Raw genomic sequence first — 27,006 nt, forward strand, 5'->3', positions numbered from 1 at the left:
CAAACCCAGCTCACTTTCAGACGTGTAGTGAACTTAGAACCTTCTTGGTTAGAAAAGAAAGCTGCGCATGTCAAGACCAATGTGACCCTGCTTCTCACTTTCTTTTTCTCAAAGTGGCATGTGTCCAGAGGACTTTGGATCACGTTTCTGTGGATATGATGTTGTGTCGCCGCAATTACTCACTCTAGCAGGCCACTGAGCTCAGTGAACTAATAAGTGAGATCCCATATCAAGTGACCTTGCGGTTAAGAGCTTCGCTCAGTCTGATTTTCATTAAAAGTGTCATGCGTGTCAGTAGCCTTAAGAAACTGCTTTGTATCAAATTCCAGATTGCTCAAATGAGTGGTATTAGGAGTTTTGTCTAAAAGATCACAATAATTGTGTGTTTCTATTTGTTATTTTGGTTTGCTTTCTATTCTGGACTTGAAACGAAACCTCTCATTTTAATATTGTTCTCTCGAGGACATTAATCGTGGTTTAATATCAGTCTCTCCTGTCCCTGCATTGACTGAAAAGTCAGATTTCACTTGATATTCTTCTCCAGTATAAGATTAATATCAATATCAACTACTTCCAGAACCTTCATGCATAAGTTCAGAAATGCATAAAAAACATTGAAATTGATTTCTGAACACTTCATATTCAAGACTTACAGTATGTTGCATAAATAAAACCTCTAGATTTGATGCTGGTTATTAAAAGAATTCTTGAACAAATTGTGTTTTTCAACATGCTATATGAGCCAGAGTGTCATAATGACCATCTGGGTTCATTCCATCCCTCTGACTTTAGAGAATATTATTCTTGAAATCCAGGACTCCTGATTTAATCAATTATTTTTATCATTGGTACCCTCTGGTATAGCAAAAGTAATTGCTTTAATATCTAGGAACATGTAATTGCACAGTTCTGCAATATGTACCACAGTGCCTAGTGCATAACAGTAATTGCAGATAAGAGAAAAAAAAGATTTGCTTCTCTCTATATACAGTAAGATATAACATAGTTCCTTTAAAAAGGTAATACAAAACCAGTGCTTACCACTGCATTGAAAGTGAAGCACACAGATGGTTCTACCACATTGTTACATTGTTGTTTTCTGCACTATTGCGTTCTGAGTCATTCTATTATTTTAACTAGTCTTTTTATTTTATTTATTATGCACTATACTATAGCATATTCCTTCTTGTAAGCTTTTGAAATTGCCTTACGTTAGCCTTCTGTATGCTAAATAAGTGACAGACACAATTATTATGAGAATAATTATTAGTGGTATCATTTTGCTGAAAAGTAGAGCCATCTGAATAGACGTCTAAGACTATTAAAACCGTCTAAAGCAGACACTACTTTGCATATGTAAAGTCAAGGTAAGCAGCCATTAACAGCTGTTTGACATTATGAGAGCTCATCAGTGAAGTATAACTCACTTTTACTACTGAAATGGGAGTACATATATGTCTTAGTCCAAGACTTAATCCATGAACAATACCCCCAGCAAGGCATACAAAAAGATAATCAACAACAGTTAAAAGTTATGTATTGATTGACAATGTACTTTCAGAAACTATGGGACTAGGAATACTCTGACTCTCTGTGGTGAGATTAGACATAGGTATGTTCTTTGGTCTACACAGTAGTTTATACAGGTTAGTCAGTCTGTCAAGAATGTAACTTGATCTATGAAGTCTGTGAAACACAGCTCTATAAAAATTCGCAGCAGGCCTGAACTGGACTCCTGCAATGAGTCTTCATGCTATACAGTAGCATAAACTCCACATGCATTAATGTTTTCATGTCTGATGCTGTTGTTTTCGGGATGCTAATCAGTTTTTTTTTCTTGTTCATTTTTCCAAAATTAAGATATTAATATGGACAATCACCTTCACATATATGATGACCTGGACTATGATGACCCTCATTAAGGCCCCTTTTTTCATAACATGACCACTTGATTAAGAATTTCTCCATTGATGAGGCAACCTGAATAAATAAGATGTTGGATTTTCATTACGGAGACTTCACTTCACACTTCAGAGAAATTGTGACAGAAATGTCACTGCTCGTTAGGTTGACTTGGCCTGAGTTGGTTCAGTTGGCCAGCAAGAGCTGCCCCCTCCCAGATAAGCAGAACACAATTTCTTGACAGCTGTGTCTTATCAGCTTCTGTTGCCCCAGGGAGGTTCTGTAAACTCGTTTGAAGCTCTTATAGAAACAGTTTGTTTATTGTTATATCTGCATGCAACTTAGAAATAAACATAACATATTGTAATTGGTCTTTTTTTTGGAATAGGGAGCATAATTAAAATATTAAAACTGCAGCAGTGTGTGAACTGCAAAGGCAGACCTAGAGGCTTATTCCATGCTGAAAAGTAAAAACATTTCGGCTGTGCAGCCTTCTTCATCTGAAGACGCTGTTCAGTAATTAAAATACATTCTTGGGAGTGGGAGCAAACTTAAAGGTACGAAACAAATGTTTCTGAGCACCTACAGCCCCACTAACATTGGGCTAAAATTGCGCGAATGTGCATCTTACAGCTGTTCAAGAAATGTGAACACTCCTGTGCTTGCAGCAAAATGATTCTCTAGATCTCTACTGGATTGTCACCTATCAGCCTTTTCTATTGTCAACAGCACCAGTTTCAGGAATCCCCCTGAAGACTAACTTAAACCACATGAAATGTGGTTGAACCTCAATCTGTCAAAAAGAGTAGCCTTCATCAGCTTAAAACAGGGGCCAAAGTGTTCATCACATATTTACAATTACATATTCAGTAGTATCACTGCTTATATAGACCATGATGATGTTAATCTACAATATGTAATGTGTACAATATGTCATTTTTAACATATTCACTTTTGCCTTTACTTCGACCTTTAATCTACCATTTACTGTCTTTTTAGGACATGTTTTTCTATGTCCAGCTTTCTAATGTTGTTTGTCAGATTTTAGATGCTGGTTGTAGAGATGACCTGTAGATGACCTGTAGCTGACACAAGCAGAATGGTGCTACAGCAGTACCGTCTTCTGCAGAACCTTTATCTCACTGTGTACTCAGTAATGCACACTGATTCACAAGTCATTGTGAGGGGTTTAATTAAATCTGAGGAATTTTAAAATTAAAAAAAAAGATGAATTGATATGGGATAGAGAATGAACCTTTTGTGACTGTAAAAACGCAGAAAACCAATCAAAAAGATTGCTTATATTGATTATAAAGCCGAAGTACAGTTCAAATTCGTACTTATTCTGTAAAGAAAGCCACTTCGCACTGCATTTCATATTCTGATTAAAACAGTTTCAGTGGACAGATTGCAACGCCTCTGCTCGCTTTCAACTTCTGACAAGTATGAACCTATATTACAGTCTGCAAGGAGCGAGGAAAGCATGAACTCTGTATTTCCGCTTATTCGCTCGGTGTCTATGTTGCGCCTGTCCTCGGCTGGTATAATTAACGCTGTACTATAACCTCGGGGTATTTATTTTGGGAAGCACGTGTTTTAATTCTGCACAGACAACAACCCATTTGTTTCCACCAGCTGCATATAAAAAAAAAATGCACGAAGCTGTGCATATCATTGAGGAAGGACGGCCTCCAAAACCCTTTTCAGCAACGTAATTTGATGCTCAACTTGCAAACAGAGGAGTCGCCCCTCCCAGAGTGTTAGATGTATATTGGCCATAAGGCGGTTCTATCGAGGTCGTCACGGGGATCACTGTCCGATCTGGGGGTTTGATAGGTTGGTCCTCGGCGATCTCTTCATCCTGCCTCCCTCTGCGCTCCTCCTCCTCGCTGCGAGTACAGAGTAAGTGGGACGCTCGCTGTTGCTTTCAGTTGCCAAAGGATTTAAAAGCCTGCTGATTTCTGGCGGCGCGGCGTCAAAAACAGAGGAGGGGGGGGGGGAAGAGAAATCTTCTGATTCAGAAAGGAAGGACTTGTCTTTGGGACTAATCATGGCACAATCATCCGGAGCGACTGAGAGATAAAACGCGCTCTCCGAGTTTCCCTGCTCGTTTGGTTTGGTTTTTAATCGCTTTGGTGCTTTTTTTTTTCTTCTCCTGGTTTTTAAACATTTTTGTGAAGAGGGAACACGCACCAGTACAGCTGAGCAACCCTACGTTGACATTCGCTCCTGCTCGGACAGTTTCCTTGTTTTTGCCGCAGTAAGTCTGGATTTACAAGATATCTTTTGGGGGAAATGTTCCCTTTGCAATGTTAACCCGGGATCTGTGAAGCAAAGCACTTAAGAGGAAACGGTAGCTTGATCCCCGTTGAAGTTTAATTAGGAAACGCTTTCGTTTTTTTTTCCTCCCATGTGTACAAGTAGTTTACTCCCAACCCAGGGAAGCATAACCACTAAACACGGCCACACAATGTTGGGAGCGCAGGATTTTTTTTTCTGTTTATGCCGAGAATTGCAAGTAGATGGTTGCATTCGTTTCTCGTAAGTAGTAAATAACACCCGATTTGTATTGAGAATCAGGATGTGGATTCGCACCTAAGAAGTTGAGGCATATCGGCTTTCGTTTGCTTAGTGGAAGTAAAAAAGCAGCAACAGTATCTACTGGTGGCGATCCAACTAGATGATGGGCAGCGTGATGCAGGGATGTGTTTTTAGATGCGTTGTAGGTGGCAAGTGACATTCGAGCAGTTCATGTTTGGTTCTTTCTTTGCGAGTGATCTTGTTATTGTCCGGGTTTGTCGCATGTGTATCCGGCGATCAGCTGAAGGGGGCTTCTTTGTATTTGAAGTGTATAGAAAATGGCAACTGCGCTCAGTGGACGAAACCCTGGTGGTCGCGGACCTCACCCCCGGAAAGGCCGGATTCTGGGCTTCATCGAGTCCATCCAGGACGCCGTGGGACCGCCGAAGCAGGCTGCCGCCGACCGCCGAACAGTGGAGAAGACGTGGAAACTTATGGACAAAGTGGTGAGTGTCCCCCCCAAATCCTGATCTCTTCGCCGGCGGAGTCGGGGCGATTGAGAAGCGGCTTAAGGGGTTCAGCGGGGCTGTGATCGCGTCCTTCCCATGTCCAGTAAGCAGCGTTTGAACCTTCACCGTGACGCCACGGCTGGAGCTTTTCCATCCGCGTTCCGGCTTCGGCAGTAGGAACAGTTTTGTAATGTTTTTTTTTCCTCTCTCTCTCTCATGTCTGTGGACAGATACGAACCAAAACAATTCAGTAACGTCGATTCAAGTAAACCGTAGGCTGCCTAGTGACATTTTCTTTAAATTCCGGTAATGACTTTTTTTTTTATTGGCTTTTAATAACTCTAAAAATGATTCCAATGGACGGAGGGAGAGAGTAGTGAAGTATCTCGGGCGAAACCAGAACAGCACTCTGAGCTCAATGTGTACTGTAGGTGAGGTTATTTTTTAAGACAATACAGTTCTGCTTCATTACTCCGCTGTTCACACTTGATTCGTTTCGTACTCGCAGGACTGCTATTTATATTTTGCGGGTGAACTCGAGCAGGGTTGTAGCTGTAATTTGTTGGGAGATGTGTTACTATTTAAAATACTGGACACAGCAGCACACTGGAGTGGATGTGTGTGTGTGGGGGGGAGGAAGTATAATACTGCATGTGTCCCCAGTTTCGTTCTGCTCTCTAGTGACATTGTGGAAGGCGGTAGCAACAATGAAATTGGTAACCATTGCTCTAACGTTCAAGGAGTGTTATACAGAACTGGGTAGTATATGTCGTTACAGACATTGCATTTCATGATAGTGAACGTTGCCATGATGGTATCTTTTCCCCACAGAGTACTGTACTAATCTCACATACTGGGGGGAAAAAAAGATGTATTTATAGAAGTTTAAACGTCTTAACTGCTTCATCCAGCACAGGATTGTACAGGCGTCATCCATTGCAACCTATCCCAACAAGCAACAGGCACAAGGCGTGATACACCCTGGATGGGACATGAGTCCTATCATAGGGCAGACAATCCACTCTTAACGGGACCGAAGTCTCCAGAAACAATTAACCTCCCAGTATGTCCTTGGACTGTGGGATGAGCACCTGGAGGAAACCTATGCAAACCAGAGGAGAACATGCGAACTCCACACAGACAGAAACTCAGCTCTGGAATCGAACCCAGGGCCTCAGCGCTGCAAGGCAACAGTGTGGCCCCTCTAGGCCAGATACTGCATTTTAGACCAGTTTTACCTTAAAACGCATTTCCTGCCACATCCAATAAGGACGCTGTTTAGCAGAGAGCCTGTAGTAGTGAAGTTCTGTTCTTAAAGGAAAGACCACTTTCATTGTGTTCCCTTGAAATGTGTCCCCAGGTGAGACTATGCCAAAATCCACGACTGCAGCTGAAAAACAGCCCTCCTTACATCCTGGATATCCTGCCTGATACCTACCAACACCTTCGGCTAATACTGTGCAAATATGAGGAGTCTCAGAGACTGACGCAGCTGAGCGAGAACGAGTATTTTAAAATATACATCGACAGCCTGATAAAGAAATCCAAAAGAGCTATCCGCCTCTTTAAGGAAGGCAAGGAGAGGATGTACGAGGAGCAGTCACAAGACAGGTAGGAAACGAGAACCTTACGTGTGTTATCAGTTTGACATTTCCAGCTTTTATTTATTTATTTTTATTGGTTTTCAAGGTTTTGTCAGGTGTTTTATTAGTGTGCTCGTCACTGTACTAATTAAACACGGGGCTTTAATGTTCACACACCTCCACCACTTTCGGTCTTTGCATACAATTTCAATCTGATGTCGTAAAAGCAGTCACCTTGGGGAAAAAATGTACTCGGGATTACTGCTGAACGGATACACACAATGGAATATGATTTTTCTAACTCGGATTGCGTGAACTAATTTATAAACATCTTTAGAAAGGAAACTGAAAATGTATTGAAGTAGATGATAAATCGTGGAAGTGTCCCAAGTGTGCATTATTAACCTTCGGTCGATAGCACACTGCACACTGATTTTGGCACATGTTGGAGCTGTTTAAAGGTGTTAGGGATGTAAACTGATGTTTCAAGTGGCTGTGTAAATATAAGGTGTCGTGGTACAGCTGAGAATAGACTGTTGTGAACTACTGAGAAGAAGCAGAAAGTTTTATAAAGTGCTTTTAAAATAAAAACGTCTTCCTCTTTCCCTAAACTGGACTGCGTTCGCAGTACGGTACAGCCCTGTTTTGGCGAAGACGTTTGCTGTCCACTGACGCACAGTGATGGGTTCTTGCGGGTGCCTATCATGTTAGTATCGACGTTGTTGTCTCAGCTACCTGTTTTTTTTTTGGTCTCATTTGTGTTTGTGAGAGTGGGTCAGGGGAACTTCAGCCACTGGCTTTTCTGGACTTGTTTCTGGCCCTCTTTTTTTTTTTAGTTCTTCATCTGAGCCTCTGCTGATTACATCTGAAAAGCACGTCTGTGGCGGGGTCCTCTCTGCAGTTCAAACCCAACAGATCTTCACCCGCAGCAGAAGGCGAGCTTAGTCTGTCTTTGATTCTCTCCTCTAACTCGTGGAGACAGTCCTTGCAATAAGGCGGTTAATACGGGCCTTTTTGTTCTGTTTTTCCTTCACAAAATTGATTCTGAGTGCCCACACTAGCTGTGAAGGGTCACCTGGAATACATCCGATAGAAGTCTTAACTCTTGGAACACTAGGAGGAAGGAAGGCGCGAAGTGTCTGTCTCCAGGGTCTTTAAGAAATCCTCTTCTCTGCATCACCCGGGTCTTGACCTTTTGTAGGGTTGAGATTCTGGTACAGTATATGGAGCTGATTAAGATAATAGCCCTCATTTAAATGTGCAATGTCCCCGTTGGAGCTCTTTAACAAGCTCCAGATGTGTCCTTTTCTTTTCTGCCGCTTGTTTCGGCTTTATTATTTTTTGCTGGAATGTAAAACACACAAAAAGAAATGGTTGAGGAGAAATGTAAATTTCTGAGCTCGCGGAAACACATGTAAACATTTTTACAAATGGAGGAACAGTCTTCTCATCTGGTCTGTGCCCTGAACACCGTATCTACACATACCTTTGTTGAATAATATTGCAGACTGCTACTGAATAGCTTGACTTTACACCATGTTATGGTCCATTTTTTAGTTCTGTTTTGGACATTTGATTGTATTTCCTTTAAAACGTGAATTAATCTGAAATTTCTGCAGGGAGGATTGTTCTTCTTGCTCAGGATTATTCAGTTGAGGGGAAGTCATTAATGTGTTTTGAGGGTAGTGAGGGACAGTGCAATGGATATTTCATGAGTAGGAGGCTCATACCGTACTTTTGTATCCATAAACTAAAGACAATGACAAAAGTTTTAAATCACACAAGCAGATGGAACTGGTGAAGAACACAAGTGCGTTGGTCATTTACTGAAGATTGAGGAGCACGACGTTGTGCAAGATGTAGAGCACAGTTAAGTTAAATAATTCAGCTATTGCCAGCTCCTACATACTGATTCTAAACAAACTGTGAAATGAATTGACTTCCTATTTCTTTAAGCAAATAAGAATTTAAAGTCATATTTCCACAATTGAAAAAGTCCCCAGGGGTTGTATTTGAATTCAATTTGAATAGTTGTGGAAAAGCTTTGATAGCAGCTTCCAATGTCTGGAAAAATATCTAGAGCTGTATGCTTTTTGCGGTGGGTGATGTGTGCACCAGGAAGAAATGTAAATGTTTGCATGTTAAGGGGAATGCGGGTGATTGTAAGTTTGGGATGTGGGGGCATAAAAATAGCTGCCCTGTTTGTTGTCACATGGGTTGCGACTTTAAAGCAAGCATTGTTTTGGTGAACTATCTTGATCTTAAATGACTTGTTCTTTTCGGGGGTGGGGGTGGGGTCGAGCGTGGCCAAACAATTAAGATGCGCTCCTCCGTGCCCAAGCCACCAAGTAAACCAGCAGCATTGCAAAAATGAGATATTTTTGTGCTCTGCTCTCCCCCTTTCCTAACACCCTCGAAATACTCCTGGAGTCTTGTTGTAACCGAGTTCCTAGAACAGTGTTACTCACTGCTCTGTACCAGGGACCAGCTCCCTGTGGTTCTTGGGCTCAATGACAGGCCAGAGCAAGAACAGAGTTTGGTTGGCAGTGCAAGGTCTACGACAGGGACGGGTCAGCATTGGTCCTGGGACCAGTGAGAGTCGTTAAGCATAAAGTCTGTTTTGGGGGGGGGGAATTCGATGGGACTGCCTTCGTGTTTAACTTGCTTTGTTGTTCCAAACTGTGATATCAAAGACTACTTTGCCTACGTCTATATGTACACATCCCCTCCTAGTCACGCACTGCAAGCTGTGTTCATGGGGCTTGAATTAGAAGCATGTGCCTCATGATAGCGTTTTAATGGTGTTTATATTTTTCTATTTCTGGGTGCGGAAAAGCTTTTCCAGTCATGACAAACCAAGAAATACATATTTTTAGGAAACCGGGACTAAGAGAATGATATGCTATGGTTTTTCAAATATGATATAAGACGTGTGATTTGGTCAAAGGATTTTGTTTTTCTTTAAATGTTTTTGCTCTGAAGACCTTTCAAACAATGAGAGCTGTCTTCTGTGAGATGGAGATTCACTGGTCATTTGTAAATGATAATTTGTTTTTAGCTGGCTTAAATAAAGGATTAATAGCTGGCTTAAATAGCAGGATTAAATAAAGGATTTATTATTACTGCTGCTGTAACAATATCATAAATTCTCAGTTTCCTGCTGTTCCTTTTTCAAATGTTTTCTTGAATGCATCCCGTGGTGTAGGATCTTATAACCTGAGGAGCTGTTATTAGCCCTTATTTGTGATGCTGTGTATAAAGGATCATTTCTATATCTGCATGTCTCCTCCAGCATGTAGATTTTTTTTCCCCTGTCGTACTTGGTTACCTCGAATCACACACTCCCATTGGACAAGATTAAAGTGGTTCTATTAATTTCACTAAAGATAAGTGGAAATAAGAAATGATAAAGAGGTTTCACTATAAACAGCAGCCTCCGTACAGTTTGTTGATCAGCTGTTTTGACTCGAATTGTAAATTGTAAATCCAACAGAAGATTAACGGGAAGGTGTTAGCCCCATCTCTCTAAAATTAAAAAAGGTGTGCTGGGACTTCTGTGTAGAGGAATAGAAGTATTCCCAGGTTTGGCTGCCATCTTAATTAATCATAATTAAGCAAACCACAAAGGTCTTGGAGCCTTTACTGATTACTCTGACTTTTAAACCTGGATTGGACATAAAACTTAGTCCAGCATAATCTCACAATTGGCTTTGATTTTTGTTCCGTTTTTTTTCTGAAATAAGAGCTTTTTATATTCCTCGTCAGAGAGCTCATCAGATAATGCATTTTTGCAGATGACGACATTTGGAAAAAGTAGGTTAGAAATGAATATGAAACGTAGTTTGAAGTGGCAGCCAAGTTCAGATTCTTCGGTAGCTGAGAGGAGCTTGATCTTATTATCCGATAAGTGTGGTTCCCAGGAAAGAAAAAGAGGGAGGGAAGGACTGAGAAATCGACATATTTACTACGAAAGTGTTTGCCCTCAATAAAAATAATGGAACGTCTTTGCTCATATTAAGCCATCTGATTGCATCATGGTGATTATGCTTACTGTGTCACCTTATTCCATTTGATAATTAATCTCAAGGATAGCCGGGTTATGTACATTTTTTACTCAAGTGCTTTAAAGGCATTACCATCAATTAGTATTGACGTGAACAGAGGATATAAAGGAAGCTTGAGACAAGGAGACTAACAGACAGGATGACCACAATGAGCGCAGATTGAGCAGTGTGGGGTGGGGGGGGAGCGAGTGAGAGAGCGAGTGTGTGTGTTTGGGTGGGTGGGTGGCTGCCTGCCTGGCTGGGAGAAGACTTTTTTTTTCTGTCTCTCTTCAGCTCGTATTTGCCCTCATAAAAGCAGTGCCTTGCAGAAAGTGGCCATTATTGACGTGTGTTAATTGTGGTGGGCCGATGCAATAATACCAAGAAGAAAGATGTCGTACGAGTAGGTTTGCTTGTGTGAATATATATAGGCTTGCGGTATTTTCTGTAAAACAGTACAGCATTATACTTTGTACCAGTACAGTGTAGTTTCAGGTGAAATAAGACCCAATACTGCTCTGAAAGTGGGATCATAGCAACAGAAGCAAATTTAAGTTACAGAGTGATGCGGTATCATTTGCCATGCTTCAGAAGGCAGAAAGGGGCCTGTAGTGGCCTGGATAAGGTGGCGTTTTTGATCTTCTGCTTTCATCCCAGCAAGAATCCCTTCATCCATAATTTACTGCCCCTCCCCCTCCACCACTCAATCCATATACACCGAAAAAACAAAGGCGCACCTCTTTGTAGTTTCTCTGCTTTGACTTTGTTTCCGTTCTTCAGATGAGGGATAAAGACAAAGGCCGCCTGTTGCGCGACGGTGGGGGAGGGGGGGCCGAGTGGCACAGGTGAGCACATGTCAGAGTAGGCCCGGTAAACAGCAGCCCTCCTGCTGCAGGATTGCTGGTGGAGCCATTCGCTGTCTCCCTGTGCTGGGCCTGTCCCAGCCTCGTTACTCTCCTTCTCAAACTGAGTCAGTTACAGCATGTACCAGGCCATAATTCCAGGACTTTCTTTTTTTTAAATGTATTCCTCATCCTAAAATGAAAAGCAGGCGAAAGAACAAATTGTTAATGCTGAGAGCCTAGTGTAAACAAAACCTGCTTTACATTTACAGGTACTAGATAAAAGGCAACATTGACCTGCTTATCTTTAATTTTCAGAGCAGGATATAACTGGTCTTGTTTGTTTCTGAGTGACGAAATGACTTACTTTTAAAAGGTTGTTTTGCACCCTCCTGAGATTAGCCACCATAAATGTTATTATGCCATTTCTGAAATGTATTTTTTTTTTTAGTTTTATTGACAGGCGACAGTTATGTTTTACAGAAGCTGTGTGGCAGGTGGTAGTCTGTGCAAAAGGAGTAAATAAGCAGTTAAACAGTTTGAAATCTGTGTGTTCAGTAGTAGGCTGTCTAGTATTTTAAATGCGTTTAGCTTCACGCACTGCACTGTGCTCTCTGACTTCTCCTCTGCAGTTCTTATTTCTGTTCTACAGATTAATTAAGACGATAAAATTTAGAAGATAAAGCATTCCTGAGATACCAACAAAACAGTTACCCATTCAAATGTTCATCTTTCAGTCTGTATTTTTGCACAGGCAGTTTAAACGGCATTTATCTCTTTCGTTGCTGCAATGGGAGTTCCATCTCAACCACAGTAACACCTGTGTCTTCCTAATGTGCTGCTATCTTTTTTTTAAAGCTGTACAGCACAAACTAGAAAAAAAATGTTTAGACCACATAAAAAATACCGAAATAACTGTAAAACTAGATTTTTGTAATTCTTTGCTAAATTGCTGAAAGCTGTAAGGGTAACTTTTATTTTTAAGAATTGCTTTTGACTAAATAAAACCTCAAAGTAATTTTGGTCAGCGTTCACCAAATAGAAAGTGCATTGCTTTAGAATCTTGTGTTCTATTTATATATTAATGCTAACAGAGCGGTTTCTTCCAGCTGACTTTGAGGATTTATCGTGTTGGTTCTTCCTTTGCCTTCATTAAGGGTTGCCTCACATCAATAAAGCAATGATTTGAACTGCTGGTCAGCTGGAGACTGGTAATGTTACATTGTGTTTTTGCAGTTTCCCCTCCTGAGTTTGGAGGGGATTTTGCATAACAATTACGGGCTGCTCTGGGGAGAGTTTCTGAATAAATCTCTAAAATGATCCAATAAGACAAAGTAGGTTGTTATAAAAAAATAAATAAATCTGCTTGTCTTTGCAGTTCAGTTTGAAGCTTAAGAGAGGGAGACAACTTCCATGTGTTTGTGCTCTGCGAGTTGGGTGACTTGGAGAAGAGAGATTTGTGGGTACTGCATTGTGTGAAATGTATTTCTTCAACAAAAGCAAGCTGCCTTCTTCTGTCTGCAGGCTTTCAGGATGTGGATCAGTGTCTGCTGTCAATTTTGAATGAAGAACAGATGACAAAGTCTTGCCTTTTAAAGTTCGCATTATGCTGAAGTCGGCAAATGCTTTCAAGCAGGGACCTATTTCCCTTTAGTTTAATAGGTTTAGGCTCGATTGTGTCACTTTTTAAAAGCCTGTTGACCTGTTGCAGCACATAGGGGTATTTTGAGTAATTACAATAATTACTGTAGGTCTTTATTTCAATATAATCCCAGCATTTTGTTTAACCATACAAGCCCTGTGATTTTCCTGTCTTCGATCTGAATAGGGGTGTCCTCCAGACATTCCTGACAGAACAGCTTTTTCCTTTTGTGCTTTATTAGCTGGGCTGCTGGAAAAAACTGGTCCTTGTTGAAATTATTTGCTGACAAAAACCTCCAAAGTAATTACACCTTTTCTAGTGGATGAAAGGGCTGTATGAGTATCAAAGGGCTACAGGGTAGTTTCTCACTTGGGTCTTGCTGTCTGGTTGTCAAATGGGATGCCATGACATTGCAGAGACCCCCGCCTAGCCTACTCCTAGCCTTTTACTCCCCACACTGCATAGATAGGAATAGTGTTAAACTGTGAGAAAAACTATTTTGGTACCTGTTAATTACAATCAATTTGCTGCAAAGAAAAGCTGCCACACTTTTGAGTTCTGTTTAATTCTTCAAGCTTCGCTTTGATTAGTGACAATCCAAACCTTAAGCTACTGAGACATTGTCTTTAAAGGAACCCTGCACAAGATGATGCAAAATGGGGCCATTTTTCTTCCTGGGTATTGCCTTCCATCCATAACCCTTGTTTGCAGGCTAACTTCAACTTTTTAAAATGCCTCAGTGTTATTCACTCTACTAAAGACTGGTAAATAACATACTTTTAACATGCTAAAAAAGATCCCTGTTCAGCTTGAACCGTTGATAAGTTATCACTGGGTTTTGTTAAAAAAACGCACAGCAGGCAATAGATAATTAGTACACAGCAATGTGCTTTTAATTACTCTGCAGTGTTAGTCTGTACTACAAAGTACATTTGTAGTTTTTCTTGAAATTACTACATGCTGTAATTAGTACTGTACCTGTGTAAACCTGCCGGCTCTGCACTTTAAGTTTCTCTAGAAGTACTTTAGAGCCCTCTTGTTAGTGCTCAGCTTGTAAAAAGGCTTCATAAAAAGTGAACTGGAGACTGTAAAATTGAGTATTTTTGTAAGTGTTCGTAAACTGTATAGTCCATTTTCTATCCGGTGGAATGTGATGAGGTGATGACGTATAGGAAAATCCAAGTACTCAACTTTTAATTCTATGATTAAAACCACATAAGAGAAAGCGGGGACCGAATTTATGGTACCATGATTAATGACCTCAAGAAAGACCGAAAAAAACACAGTACTGCCTCTCACTTTAGGGAATCACTTGATATGTTGTAATTTCATTAAAGATCAGTAACATAAGGCCCCCAGATTGGATGAATTAATTTCTCTGATCTAGGGATAGCTCAGAGAATGCTGCGGGAATAATTCCCTCTTGTTCTTTGGCAGTGTTGTTTTTCATTCCAGCGTCAGAATTTATAGGAAGAAGAAGAAGGGGAAGAAAAAAAAAGCAACATCCTGTTCATATGTTTCCTTTTTGCGACCATCCTCTTTAATTATCACCTCAGGAAGGCTGGGCTCTCTAATGCTTTTCAGACCTCTCGCTCTCAAAGGAGTGGGGCGTTCTGTGCTCCATCTGAGCACCCGGTTCCTTGAATGCAGTTTCCATTAGCCCCCACCCCTTCTGCCCTTCAGTCCCTTCTCCCCTCCCCTTCCTCCGTGGTTGTCTGCTGGTGTTGATGGCAATCTGAAAGGGGTTTGTCAGAACGCACATAAACACTGCCGCCTCAGAGCTTCCAGACAGCTGATTGCACATTAGAAATGCAGACTATAAAACAAGTTGTTTTAACTCCATATAACTTCTGGCACTCTCTTTGTCCGTCTCTCTTAACATTTACTTCTCTCTGAATAGCTGTATTTTTCTCCCCAGGTCCTTTATAACATAAGCCAGATATAGACGGAACAAAACAAGTAGGTTGAAAACTGTGAACTGTCTTGCACAGTATCTTACATTTGGTTTATCTGTGAATGTACTTGACATATGTAAATTGTGGAGTATCATCAAGACACTGCAGCTTGTTAAGTTTCTAGTAGATTAAAAATTGACCGGGCTGCCTAATATGGTAGTGCGAGTCAGGAACCTGAATATTTTAAAGCTGGAGTAGTCAGTCCCAAATCAGTTTAGGTTTTGACAGCTGTCTCCAAGCCTGGCTCTGCAAGCTGCTGCAGATGTAGGCAATACACTAGAGAGAGGTCCATTGTGTCCTGTACTTTTTTTTAAGCGATCTTATGGTACTGTATTTCTATAAGGCTTCAAAGCTCGGATGCCTAAAACATTCTGTAGCTAAATTAAAACAAAAGATTGGTAATCTTTGTCCTGACATTATGAGAGCAGTCAGCCTTGTCCTGCAAGGTTACACGAGATGGCATATGTGCACGTCTTTGTTCCAGTGGTCTTCTGGGAGTCTAGAGCTGGCAAGTGAGCCCCTTGATTAATGGTGACATTGTCGGTCTCTTCTTCCACCTGAGCTGGGTGGCTGTTAATTTATTTTGAAAACTGAACAATGTTGAGAGAATCGCAGTCTAAAACGCCTGCTATTCAAAGCTAATTATCGCCTTAATTGAAGTGAATAAACCAGGGGTTCACTTATTAATATTATCTCCTTCATACACCGTTGCCTCACAAAAAAAAAAATTGAATTTGTTAACATGAACATAAACCCTTTTGGTTATTTAAGGAAAGGCTGGTTTAGATTAAATAAGAATATCATATTTGGAAATTGTAATTCCCATAATTATAATGTGGTTCACAAACTTTCTCTTGGTACTGTAAGTGAAGGTAATATATTAATATATTGAGCTCTCTAATGTTACCTAGTTTTCAAGGGGAAATCAAAATGTGTATGGAGCAGCTGTCCTAGTTGTTTATGGAGATGTATGATGCTTGTTTATTCTGTACATTTTCATTTATGCCACTGCACATCTTTGATTAAACAGCGAAATCTAGAATGAAATTGTGTTTTTTTTTGAGAGAGGATGCTACAACTACAGTATTTAAGATACAAAATTAGTTTAACTGGAATGATCACAAATAAATAACATTCTAATTTTACATTGACCTTGCGTTCAGATTCTCTGTGAGAGGCTTTAGTTTATTGTGCTTCTGACTAGGCATTTTAGATAGGAGCTTAGCTAATTTCATTTGCTCATTACCTGCTGTATTCTATAAAGGTTTGGAGGAAGACGTCTTGTGCTCTTTTTAATCAGTCTGTGCATAATTGGGATAATTAATCTCCTGAACTCTGCTGCGAGCTTTCTTAATTAAAGCCGCATGCATAATCCTCAGAACTTTGACTCCCATTTGTTTGATCTCTGCTCAGTGTGTTTAGCATGTGCTTGAGAAGCCAGGAGTGTGGACTGTCGGTCACTTTGACAGACTTGCTTCCTTGGTGATCGGAAGTGTGGATGTTTGGTTTGAAGACCTGTGCTGACATTTTCTTGACTGTTTTTCTGAGAAGCCAATCATTTAAACCACTGTGCAAACAAGTTGTTGATCATTGTGTTTAAAAAAAAGCACACTGACCCAAACCATTTAACCTTCTGTTTATAATAGACTGTTTTTTTCATGCTTTTGTTGTTTAGATTGTGTAAATTTGATTTTTGTTCTGTATTCCGATTGCTGTCCTCCATTCGGGATCAGAAAGCCTCTTATTCCTGGTAAGGGACGCTGGAACCTGGTGTCTCTCTGAAGCACAGGGCACTTGGGGGGGACTGCAGATGGAGACCATTTAGAAATGCTAAGCCAGCCTGTCTTTGGAAGGTGGAAGGAAAATTAGAGCACTGTGTGAAAACTCGCTGGAATACGGAGAGGACTTGCAGGCTCCACAATTCATAAAAATCTAGGCGCAATACTCTGGATTCAAACCCAGGACCAAACAGCTGTGAGGTAGCAGCGATAACAACCAGGACATCGTGCTGCTCGTCTGTACTCCGAGTGTTCAATACAGTAATGTGCTCATGCTTTGGCACTGGAGTCAGAGGAAAAGAGCCTTTATAGACAGCAAGACTGGAAGTTAACAGAGCATTTATATTCATTCCTTTAACAAAATTGTTGGCATAAGTAGAAGGGATTTGGATGAACCTAAAGGGATTCCTTCTTGGGTGTGATGTCATTGGACCGATGTCTGCTTTTTCTGATTTTTTTTTCACATGAATTTGTCTTTTGGGGGAATCCCAGAATGAAGATGAAAACCCCTTTTTTTTGTACGTGATTGCAAGTTCATTGCTGCTCGGGTGATATTTTAGAAGCGTGCTGCTCTCCCAGTAAATGTTGGTTACTTTAGCCGGGTTGATGAACGAAGATTCACATTCTTGTGTTTTACACAAGCTCATTCATGAGCTTTTTGTTAATTGTTCCAACAAAAAGTCGCGGTGGGGGTGGTGTTTTCTGTTGAGAGCAACTTTGTCAGCTGGATTTAAGTGCGCTGTATATAAAAGCAGTGTGTAGTCAGGAAGCAGGATACAGCAGAAACTAATTTCCCTTTTTGTTTACTCCAGCTACTAATGCTGGTTTGTAGCTCAGACTGTGATGATAAACAAGGTTAAGGAAACTTGAGTAAACCACCATAGAATTAAACTTGTGAACCCAGAATGGAAAATAAACTGCATGCTGTATGCGGTACAGAAACACATTCTTGTAGGATACGGTTGCAGACATAAGAATGCTTTCCATTGCACAAGGATCCTGTTTTTTTAATTAAGTGTTAGACTAGACGCCTTTAGACTTGCAGGCATAAGCGTTCTGATTATGCATCTTATTTTTTTTTTCCAGAAATCCTAACTGCTACTTGCTAGGATGAATGAGTGTTCACTAAACCTGGAAAATATGTCATTTTCGATCAAGCCTAGCTTGCATAGTGAGTAATGCTGTTGAAAGCAGAGGGTGCTAATTTCTCTGCAACTGAGTATTCTGGTTCTGTAGTAGGCCTCCAGACAGAAGATGAAAGTTGAAACCCTAGATTCCAGCTGCTGAAGTGGTGGATGGGAGCTGCTCGTTTAGCTGAAGTGGGGCATGTTCAAGTCAGACGGCACATGAACTTCCGTTCGCATGCTGCTGAGCACAAGCTTTGAATGTGGCGTTTCCTGCCATTTTTGTTCTGTCCACTCCGGTTGCAAGTCTGTGGTAGCGTCCCATAGTCTGTGGTATTTTCGAGTGCAGACAGGGTCTTTTACTGGATGGGTGGGAGAGCAAAGCTCCACAACAGTGTAGTTTAAGTTTCAACCCTGGACACTTGTGCCAATTTAGGTGTGTGAGCCAGGCTCTCAGTCAGACATATTCTAGTTCTCTTTGAGCCACTGGTTTGAATACCGTTCTAAAGCAAAATGCTCTCCTGCACCGAAGGCATTTCACTTCATGAAATAAAAAAAGTGACCCATGATCCCTGTGACGACTGAAGTGTTCTGCACAGAGAAAACATACAGATTTTGAGTAAGATTTTTTAAAAAAAATAAAGTTCTGTATCTTCAGGACACAATAAACGTACTTTATCAAAGCATGACCACTTACTAGATTGTAGCCTTTATTTTATAAAATAAAAAGGCAGGTTTATACTTTTTGAACTAGAAATAATTCAAAAGATGGGCTGAGCCTCTAAATAGAGGAGTGCACTACGCTGCGACCGAAGTGTTGCTTGGTTTACATTTCCTGAGCAAATGTGACATTTAATTTCAACATCGGCTTTATCAGCTGTGTTATCTGAGCAAGTGGCCAGCACTGTCTGAAACTGTAGAAAGAGCCCTTTTGTCATTTCATTCCCCTGATGAATATTAGTGTGACTTTTATACTGCAAAAAATGAGCAGTGTGCCGTTTTGAAATATGTTCATATAAACAGAAAGAAATTGAGTAGATATGGTAAACACATTTTCCAGCTTAAGAAAACAACAGACGCCAAGATCAATCTCATTTTGCTGGTGGGATGGGAAATCTGTCTCTTGGGTAGATGTTTGTATTATCCTTTTTTTTTTTACATTAGTAAACGTCTTAGACCTTAACTTGCTTTGTCTAACTTCTGTGCTTTAGGGCTTATTGGGGGAAATTACGTGTTTTTCCCATCAGCTTTTAACATAGGAGCCTATGTTAACAAGTACCGTACAAACACTTTAGCTGATGTTATCTGCTTTGGATGAAAAAAAGTAACTGAACGTTTCCTTTGTGTTTTGTCCGTTGCTGGTTGTACAGCAGTCACATACCTTCTTGCTAACAGCTTGTGTCTCTCTCTGGTGTGACTTCCTGTACTTAGCACTTCTGGAACTGGATCATGGGCCCAGGTTTGCTGTCACCAGAGGGTCAGTGCTGTCATAATTTTGCACCTCCGCCTGGAACATTTCCAATTTGAGATATCAAGCATCCTGCTCTGATTATTTTCCCAAGGAAGGGTTTGATCTTCAGCTTCCTCCATGACAACTTCCTGGCACTGCTGTGACCGAATGTATGGTAGGCCGGTCACTCAGTGACCAATCGCGTGCCTTCGATTCGCTGTCCTCCAGTGTGGAGGTGTGAGAGAACAGCTGGTCAGGATCCAGGGGGCATAGAGACTGACAGCGTCCTTTCAACAGGATGCGCAGGAGGTAAATTCCATGTGAGGACAAGTGAACTAATCCGATTGTTTAAAGTAACACGTTAAAAGGAAATCTCGGATAACTCTTAGCATACCGTGCTGAAAATAAGCAGTCAGAAGTTTTCTTAAGGTTAACTTTGTTCAGGATGTTCTATATATATTTGCTAGAGTTTTTTTTTAACCACAAAAGGATGGAACAAAATCTTTCCTGATTTAGGACTACTCCAGACATACCTATGATTGGAGCCTTTTAACCACTAAGAATATTTTTGTCTTGTTCTATGGAGCCCAACAATAGTCTTTTCACAGAGATCATTCTTTACTTCATAATTTTGTCTTTTAATTAGGCACTGCTTGAAAGAACTCTTTTCTATTTGAGAGGCTGCATATGAGCTCTCAGAATTTTTAATGAGAAATAAAGGATGCGTTGAATTGCTTATTAAAAAAAGCAACACATTTAATATAATTTAGCTTTTTCCTGCATTGCATCGCATAAGTGTGTATAATGGATGTTATTGTATTTAAGGTTTTTAAATGAATTTCACAGATCAAATCTGTTTGTGGAGCAGATACCAAAAATAGGTGGCTGAAGCCTGTTTGCAGAGAGCTGTGGTAGTTGGTCTCATGTCCCTGATGTCTGCTCTGTTCATTTAATGATTTTCTCTCCAGTTTAATGATAAGTGTCTTAAAGTGCTTGTCTCAATCAATAGATTACTTATTACTTGTATGAATTCATTGGAGACTCAGCTAAGCTACAAAGTACAGTATCATATTTTTCAGAAAGATGGTTACTGTGCTTAGTTTAATGTCTAACTTGTTTGTTAAAAATAATCCCTTTGACATTAAGCTGTATGACACGAGTTTTCATGGTGGAGCCTAACCCTATGACACAGCTGTTAAGACAAATAATGGTCAACTTTTTTGGTTGGTCTGCAGACATCCAATTACTTTTAGATTGATGTGGCTTGATATTTCGAGGAACTGCTTTCTGTGCTCCCAAGGGTCAATTCTTACACCAGGCGCTTATGCTGGGCTGATCCGGCGTTTCCAGAGACTTAGTATTCAATGAACTTGTTCATTCCCAAGGGGTATTGCCAGCTGAAGTTTGGACGAATTAGTAAATAAAAGGTGTTGCTAACCAAGGCCATCTGGTGTGCAAACAAAAGCACTCTGTTGCCAAAAGCACAGCGCCTGTTCGGAAACCCAATGAGGGTTATTTGAGAAACACACTTGGCTCCTAAGCTCTCAGTCAGCCACAGAGGTTAGGGGGTGAAGGGTTTTCTTGCTCACTTCAGGCTGAGTAACGCAGTTTAGGAGAAATGACACACGGCTGAAGAATCAAGGGATGTCTTTCCTGTGCGAGGGAAAACGTGCGCCAGCACACACACAGCTGAAAAGAATGTTCCGTGGTGACAAATCGGGGGTTCACCCTAGCAACCGGTATCAAAGAAGGCCTTGCTTATGTCATTGTTCCCTCTTCTGCCTTTGCTGGGCTTCAGAAATGTTGCAGTTTCTTCAGAAGGATGTGCTGTGTGATGAGAGCTGGGCCTTGGGGCTTATGTCGGTGCCTTTTCAGGGCAGAAAATGAAATGGGGAAAAAAAAGAGATCTTTAGATCCTTTGAGTCTCTGTTCCCAGTAGTAGTGTTTTTAACTGGGGAAAAAAGAAACTGGCCTTTAGCCTAGACATCCTGATTTTTTGTTACAGGCCACAGAATGCATTCAAGAAATCTGACTGAATTGTTTAGTTTAGCTGAAACACATGAGATGTGGTTGGCTAATCCAGACCTTTAATGACAAGCCATATAAAGCATTTTTCACTTGTTTCATTCGTTTCATTGCTTTTATGTTGTTGTACAGCTGTATATGTGGATATCCATTTGCATTTGTTGAGATTTTATTTTGGAAAGGAAAAACATTGCATAAAATCAATATTGATCCAGTTGCTAACTCAAAGAAGTACTTTGAAAAATTGTATAAGAAGCACGGTCAGTTTTTTGTCTGGTATTATAGGAAATATATTTTAACCGTATCAGTGACACATTTAGGTTCTTTGAGTACTTGTTGAGAATTTGTAAATGTTTTCCATATTTTTCCCCATGTGTTGTCCTGTCCTGTTATTTACATGGTTCTCTCACACTCCCAGTGGTAAAAAAATAACTTTTTTGTTTGTTATATAGCCCTGCTTATGTGAGGATAGTGCATTAGAACCTGTTACTGTCCTGCTTCACAGAAGCTTTCCAGTTGGTCCTGCCAGTGTGTTTGCTGTCAGTAAACTCAGCTGTGTGAAGACAGTACTCTTGTGGTCTGAAAAATGTTGAATTGTGCATGGGAAGAGCTGTAGGCCATGGTGTAGGTCTTCCTGGCTTTTGTCCAGCATCTGTTCCATCGTCAGTGCATGTAAATTATACCGAAGTGTGCATACACACAGTATCTGTTGTTGTGTGTTATTTCTGGGAATCTGTTTCCATGCATGTTAAAGGAATTATAAATTTAAGGTCCTTCATCAAGGTATAGCAAACCTTTTTTTTATGCATCTTTTGGGCAGATTCGCAAATCTGGGTCTGTAGAGTTGTACTAAATTATGTGGTTTTTCTGATGTGGACTACTGGCACACTATTGGCAATTGGAGAGAACTGTAGACACCACTTTCCTGTGGTTTCACTTGTGAGATTAATTTGATCTTGCTTCTTGGCAAACACAGACTCCCAGTGACTTGCAGTGATACCGGACTACCTACTATGCATTCAGTTCTGCACCAAATTGCCTTTAGGATGTAATGCAATGGATCTGTAAGGCTGTCAAGCAAGGGAATATAGTAATGGATCATGCTTGTTAAAGTGGAATGTAACAGGAGAGGAAGAAGGCAAAAAGGTCAATGGATAGGATCAAAGACTCCACCACTACATCTTTACAGGAGCTCAAGGGTGCAGTTATTACTGTTTGTAATTTATTAATTATTAAGTGTTCATTTAGATTTGCAAAGTAACCTTCCTCAAGGGGACATGAGCGGTGTCTGAGATTTACACTCACAACCTTCTAGTTATGAATCCAGAACCTGAAGTTTCCTCCCTCCTCCCAACGGTATTTTGACTCATTTTGGTTGGACATAGAAAAGGAAAATGTGTGTGGCCCTGAGACTGGTTGAGAAGTCCATTTTGGGAGGAGTCCCGAGTGCTTGTGTCACACCTCGTGGTGTCCCTGGTCCCTTCAGGCCAGAATTTCCACACTGCAGCTGCATTTTGTTGAATGAGGACACCATCCTTTTATTCATCATCCAGATTAGATGGCGTAGTGATCAGGTCCTCAGTTCAACATCAAAGATCACTGTTTGTAAGAGCAGTGTTGATGTTCAGCATCCTGGCTCACTTCTACTCTGGACTTGTACAATGTGTTCTACTTAAAAGTTCCCCCTTAGTTCAGTTCATGATGCAGTTTCTCGCTTTCCTGCCAGATCAGTTGTGTAGTGGGCCTGTTGGCACAATAATGGCTCCATGTATCATCCATGTAGGTGGTACACTTGGGTGGCAAATTGGGTTGAATTCAATATATGTAAAGTGTTCTGAAATCCTTTGGAATGAAAAACACTATACAGTTCCTTTTAGTCATTTATTTTTAATATTAAGTCGAGTTTTGAAAGCCTTTCAAGATCCTGTGGTAAAATATTCAAAAGTCATAAATAACATGAGCAAAAATATAGCTGTTGAGACTTTTTCCCATCAGATTACAAGATCATCATTTAAAATGCAGATGTGCAATATAAACACGCTTCCTGATGTAAGAGAAGTTTTTCCACACTTATGGTTTTCTCTGCTTCATGATCATGTGTTGAAAATGAAACTAGCAGAGGACCCTGCTTGTGGTAGGATAAGGAGAATGTTCTCGAGTTCTCGGTGCTGACATTTAGGATTCCCATCTGAGCTTGTTTCACTGCTCGTTTGAATGGGTTCACTGACAGCATCCTGTGGCCAGCAGCTGACTGAAAGAACTCCTGTGGTTTTGTATGTGCTTTGCCACAACAGCTTTGTTAATGTACTTGTGCCTTAGAAGACCTTATTTAACATGTATAGCTTACCGAGAACTTTTTATTTCTCACTGTTTTTTCTTTGTCAAGCCAAAAAAGCCCTAATGGATAGAAAAGGAGGCTCTATTGTAAAATTCTGCAGTAGAATCTGAGGTTTAACTTTACTTCGCAAATAGCTAAAGAGACTGTGACCATTCCAGTCAACAGGAGGAAAGGAAACTACCGGTTTATCTGTAGCACTTTGGATGCCGTAAGGTTACGCTGTATTCCTGATGGAGTCCACATCTCACGTTTGTACAGTATGTGTAGCCTCCACTGCAGTTGCACTGCTAAGTTGCTACCAAATGCTAATGCTTTCAGGCAATGATTTCATTATAAACATTAGAAAAGTAGGCTCATTAGTTTAATTACATCTAAGTTAAAGTCATGATCTGTTACAGTGGCACAGTATTTTTTACTTTTACCGTCTGACCCCATGCCTTTCACATTTACTTTCACAGTACCACCGAATAAAAAAGCAAAAGGCAGAAGCTGTTGGCAGGCAGTGTTCGTCCAGGGTCTGCTTTCGTTCACTGTTAATGCAGGCTTTAAGTTCCAGCTATAAAGACTTCTTCAAGCTTCTCTAGAAAATGAAGGGGGAATGCTTTGCGTTGTCTAATGTCAGCAGATGCTTTGCAATTTGACTATCGCAAGCATTTCAAAGAACTTGGGTCTTCCGAGATCCACCGTTTTCTGTAGGCATCTCAGGGGTGTATATGTATTTTTTATCAGATTGACCACATTAAAATGAATGTGTTGCTCTTTGCTAAAATGTTTACCCGTGTCTAAACAGGAGCCATTTTCCCGAAGCGGTGTTAGTGGTCCTTGGGTCTTTAGTTTTCACACACGCTGTGAATACCAGATTGTTCGCATACAAAATTCCTTTTAGTCTGTATGCTGGACAGGCAGATTGTGGTGCATGATAAGTTATCATTAAGGGTGGATGTGGGCAGTTAATGGCCTGAAGGTTTGTCTAAACGCATGATTCAGATCAGTCTTTAATCAACCTTCCTTCTTTGGGATGTTGTGACTGATTTCCATGGCTCTTATTCTCCCACACATCCCCAAAGCTGTAATTGAAACTGATTTTTATACCCTGTTTCCCGAGTAAAACGAATACAGAAACGTTTGGGAAGTGTCTGTAATTGTGAAATCATTTACAAGATGAGATTTTCTGCATCTCAGCTTCTTTTATCCAGGAAGATGGATGTAGCTCCTTGTTGGTAGAGAACAAAAAAAAAAGTTGTAGGGTTTCACAAACATTGTCAGATTTTGCTTTTTGCTTTAATGCAGGACTAACTTCACTGCCAAGCTTTGATAGGTGATCGTGCAAACCACACAAACAAATCTCATATAAAAGTTGTCAACATAGCTAAATCCAATAAAGAAATATTGGGAGCTTATTAAATGTAATTTATTCTTCTACCTGCAAGCATAGGAAACATATTGAATATTACAGAGCCAATGCCTGCAAATGACATAGTTAAATAACGTTGATCTCCTTGAGAATTTATAAAGTTTTCAGGGAGCTATTTTGTGCTCTATGAGTACAGAAATAAAACTATCACAGCCACTTCCTAATTGTATTTTAAAAGCTTTCTGTATTTGTAAATTAATTAAGCATGTTTTGCCCTTTCAGTTTATCAAGACTTGACAGTGTGTCCGTCTTTTTTCTGTGTGCTTGTCTTAGTAAGGATTGTTCTATACTTTTTTTAAACAGTGATCTGCTACAGTGGAAATACACTCGTGCTTCAGCGTAGTGCATGTGGTTAGAGCACTTCTTGTGCAAGTCAATCCTTGTGCTGGTTGTGATCCTTTTTGTATTGTAGTCAGACTGGGCGGCGGAGTGGAGTAGTTTGGCTCTGAATTTGGAACTGGAAGGTTGTTTTTCTGAAGCCCAGGTGTGGCACGCAGATTGCTCCAGTAAAATACCCAGCTGTCCAAACTGCTACAATGTGAGATGATGATAAATTATTGCAATAAAAAAAAACATGTACTGGAGACAGCCTTTTGATGAATATGCTATACACCTGAGGGCAACGTGTGTTTCTTTTCCTGCAGCTGTCAGAGGAAAGGGGAATCTTGAAGGTGATAAAGAGTACAAGAGGAGAAATGATCACAGACCACTAATTCTGTTTTTCCAATGGTTAACCATTAATTGAAAGCCAAATTAAACCATATCCGATGTAGTGTGAAAAGGCAGCTGGCCTAAAAGTGAGCATGTTGTCGGAAACATGGAGGGGTTGCCCTGCAGACAGGAGGTAGACGGGACCCGCCTCAGACAACTAAAAGGATTTGGCCAAGATACAAGGCGTATTTAATTCACCTGGATCCAATACAAGCACTGCTGGTGCACTGAAGTCATGTTCCTTTCCAAGACAGGAGAAGTATATAAAGCTGCACTGTGTGTCCAGTGCAATGGGCATCCACCTCTTCGTTATTGTTGCAGTTTCTCTGCCTCCCACAGAGAACAGTTCTGACTTCCTAATTTACTGTAAATGTCTTCCTTGATTTGAAACATACCGTTCTTTGGGTGGTTTGCTCCTGTATTTCCCCAAGAGTACTTTAAACTTTCACCTTTTAAAAGGGCATTAATTTTTTTTTTTATGTTGGATGATGTACGGTAGCTTTAGACATTTGAGAGAATGGAGGTCATCATAATCCAATGAATTAAAAAAGACATTGCAGAAGAAAGCACATATGGTAAAATGTTTGCTAATATTGTATCTCTTGTGGGTTTCTGATGGCCATGAGAAAAACATTAGACAAATGCTGAATATTAGGACCTTTTAAAGATGCATAATTGAAATTTTATTGCAAGGCTGCAGCCGAAGAAGCTCGTGATAGTATTTAGGTCTCTGAGTGCTAACAGCAGTATTGTTTTGTAATGAGCTTGTTAGTTGAATAAGGGAGATGATGAAAAGCAGGCTTGTTCTCTCCAGTGGGTGGTTAGGGCTGAGTATCAGTAGACAGCTGCTTTGCTGTATTATACTGTCTGTGAGTTAGACCTCTGATCCCTTTTAGGTTTTTTTCTTTGCCGTGTTGAGGTGTACGCTTGAGACCAGTGAAGCGCTTTGAGCTGCAGGGAAGCGGAGGCCGAGATAGAAGTTCTTGTGGATGATAGGAGCTCCTCATTTAATTTTGTTGCCATTGCGCATTTCTTACATTAAGATCCGTCAAATCAATACTCTGATTTTTTTTTAAGTCTGAAAAATTGCCAAGCCAGACATTGCAGATCTCTAGTTATTTGGCTACATCCTCACCAAGATGGACCAGAATTATACCATCAGAATAATGG

General features: G+C 40.5%; 1 protein-coding gene and 1 long non-coding RNA gene across 4 annotated transcripts in view; one reads left to right on the plus strand and one right to left on the minus strand.

Annotated features, from left to right (window-relative positions):
* The window catches only part of LOC148658048 (uncharacterized), a 283,796-nt gene that overhangs the window by 91,498 nt on the left and 165,292 nt on the right, over window positions 1-27,006 (minus strand). The window lies entirely within an intron of this gene.
* cblb (Cbl proto-oncogene B, E3 ubiquitin protein ligase) overlaps window positions 3,655-27,006 on the plus strand; it is a 77,701-nt gene continuing 54,349 nt past the window's right edge. Inside the window, exons 1-3 of one of the 3 annotated variants that reach the window (XM_088638945.1) lie at window positions 3,655-4,162; window positions 4,751-4,928; window positions 6,292-6,542. In XM_088638945.1, the coding sequence (XP_088495071.1) occupies window positions 4,761-4,928; window positions 6,292-6,542 (419 nt within the window). In that variant the 5' untranslated portion in view covers window positions 3,655-4,162; window positions 4,751-4,760. Of the gene's footprint in view, window positions 4,163-4,750; window positions 4,929-5,219; window positions 5,238-6,291; window positions 6,543-27,006 lie in introns of those variants that run through there. The other 2 variants (XM_088638946.1, XM_088638947.1) reach the window with 2 other exon arrangements.

This window comes from Lepisosteus platostomus, chromosome 7 (genome assembly GCF_059453375.1).
Source record: "Lepisosteus platostomus isolate fLepPlt1 chromosome 7, fLepPlt1.hap1, whole genome shotgun sequence".
NCBI lineage: Eukaryota > Metazoa > Chordata > Actinopteri > Semionotiformes > Lepisosteidae > Lepisosteus > Lepisosteus platostomus.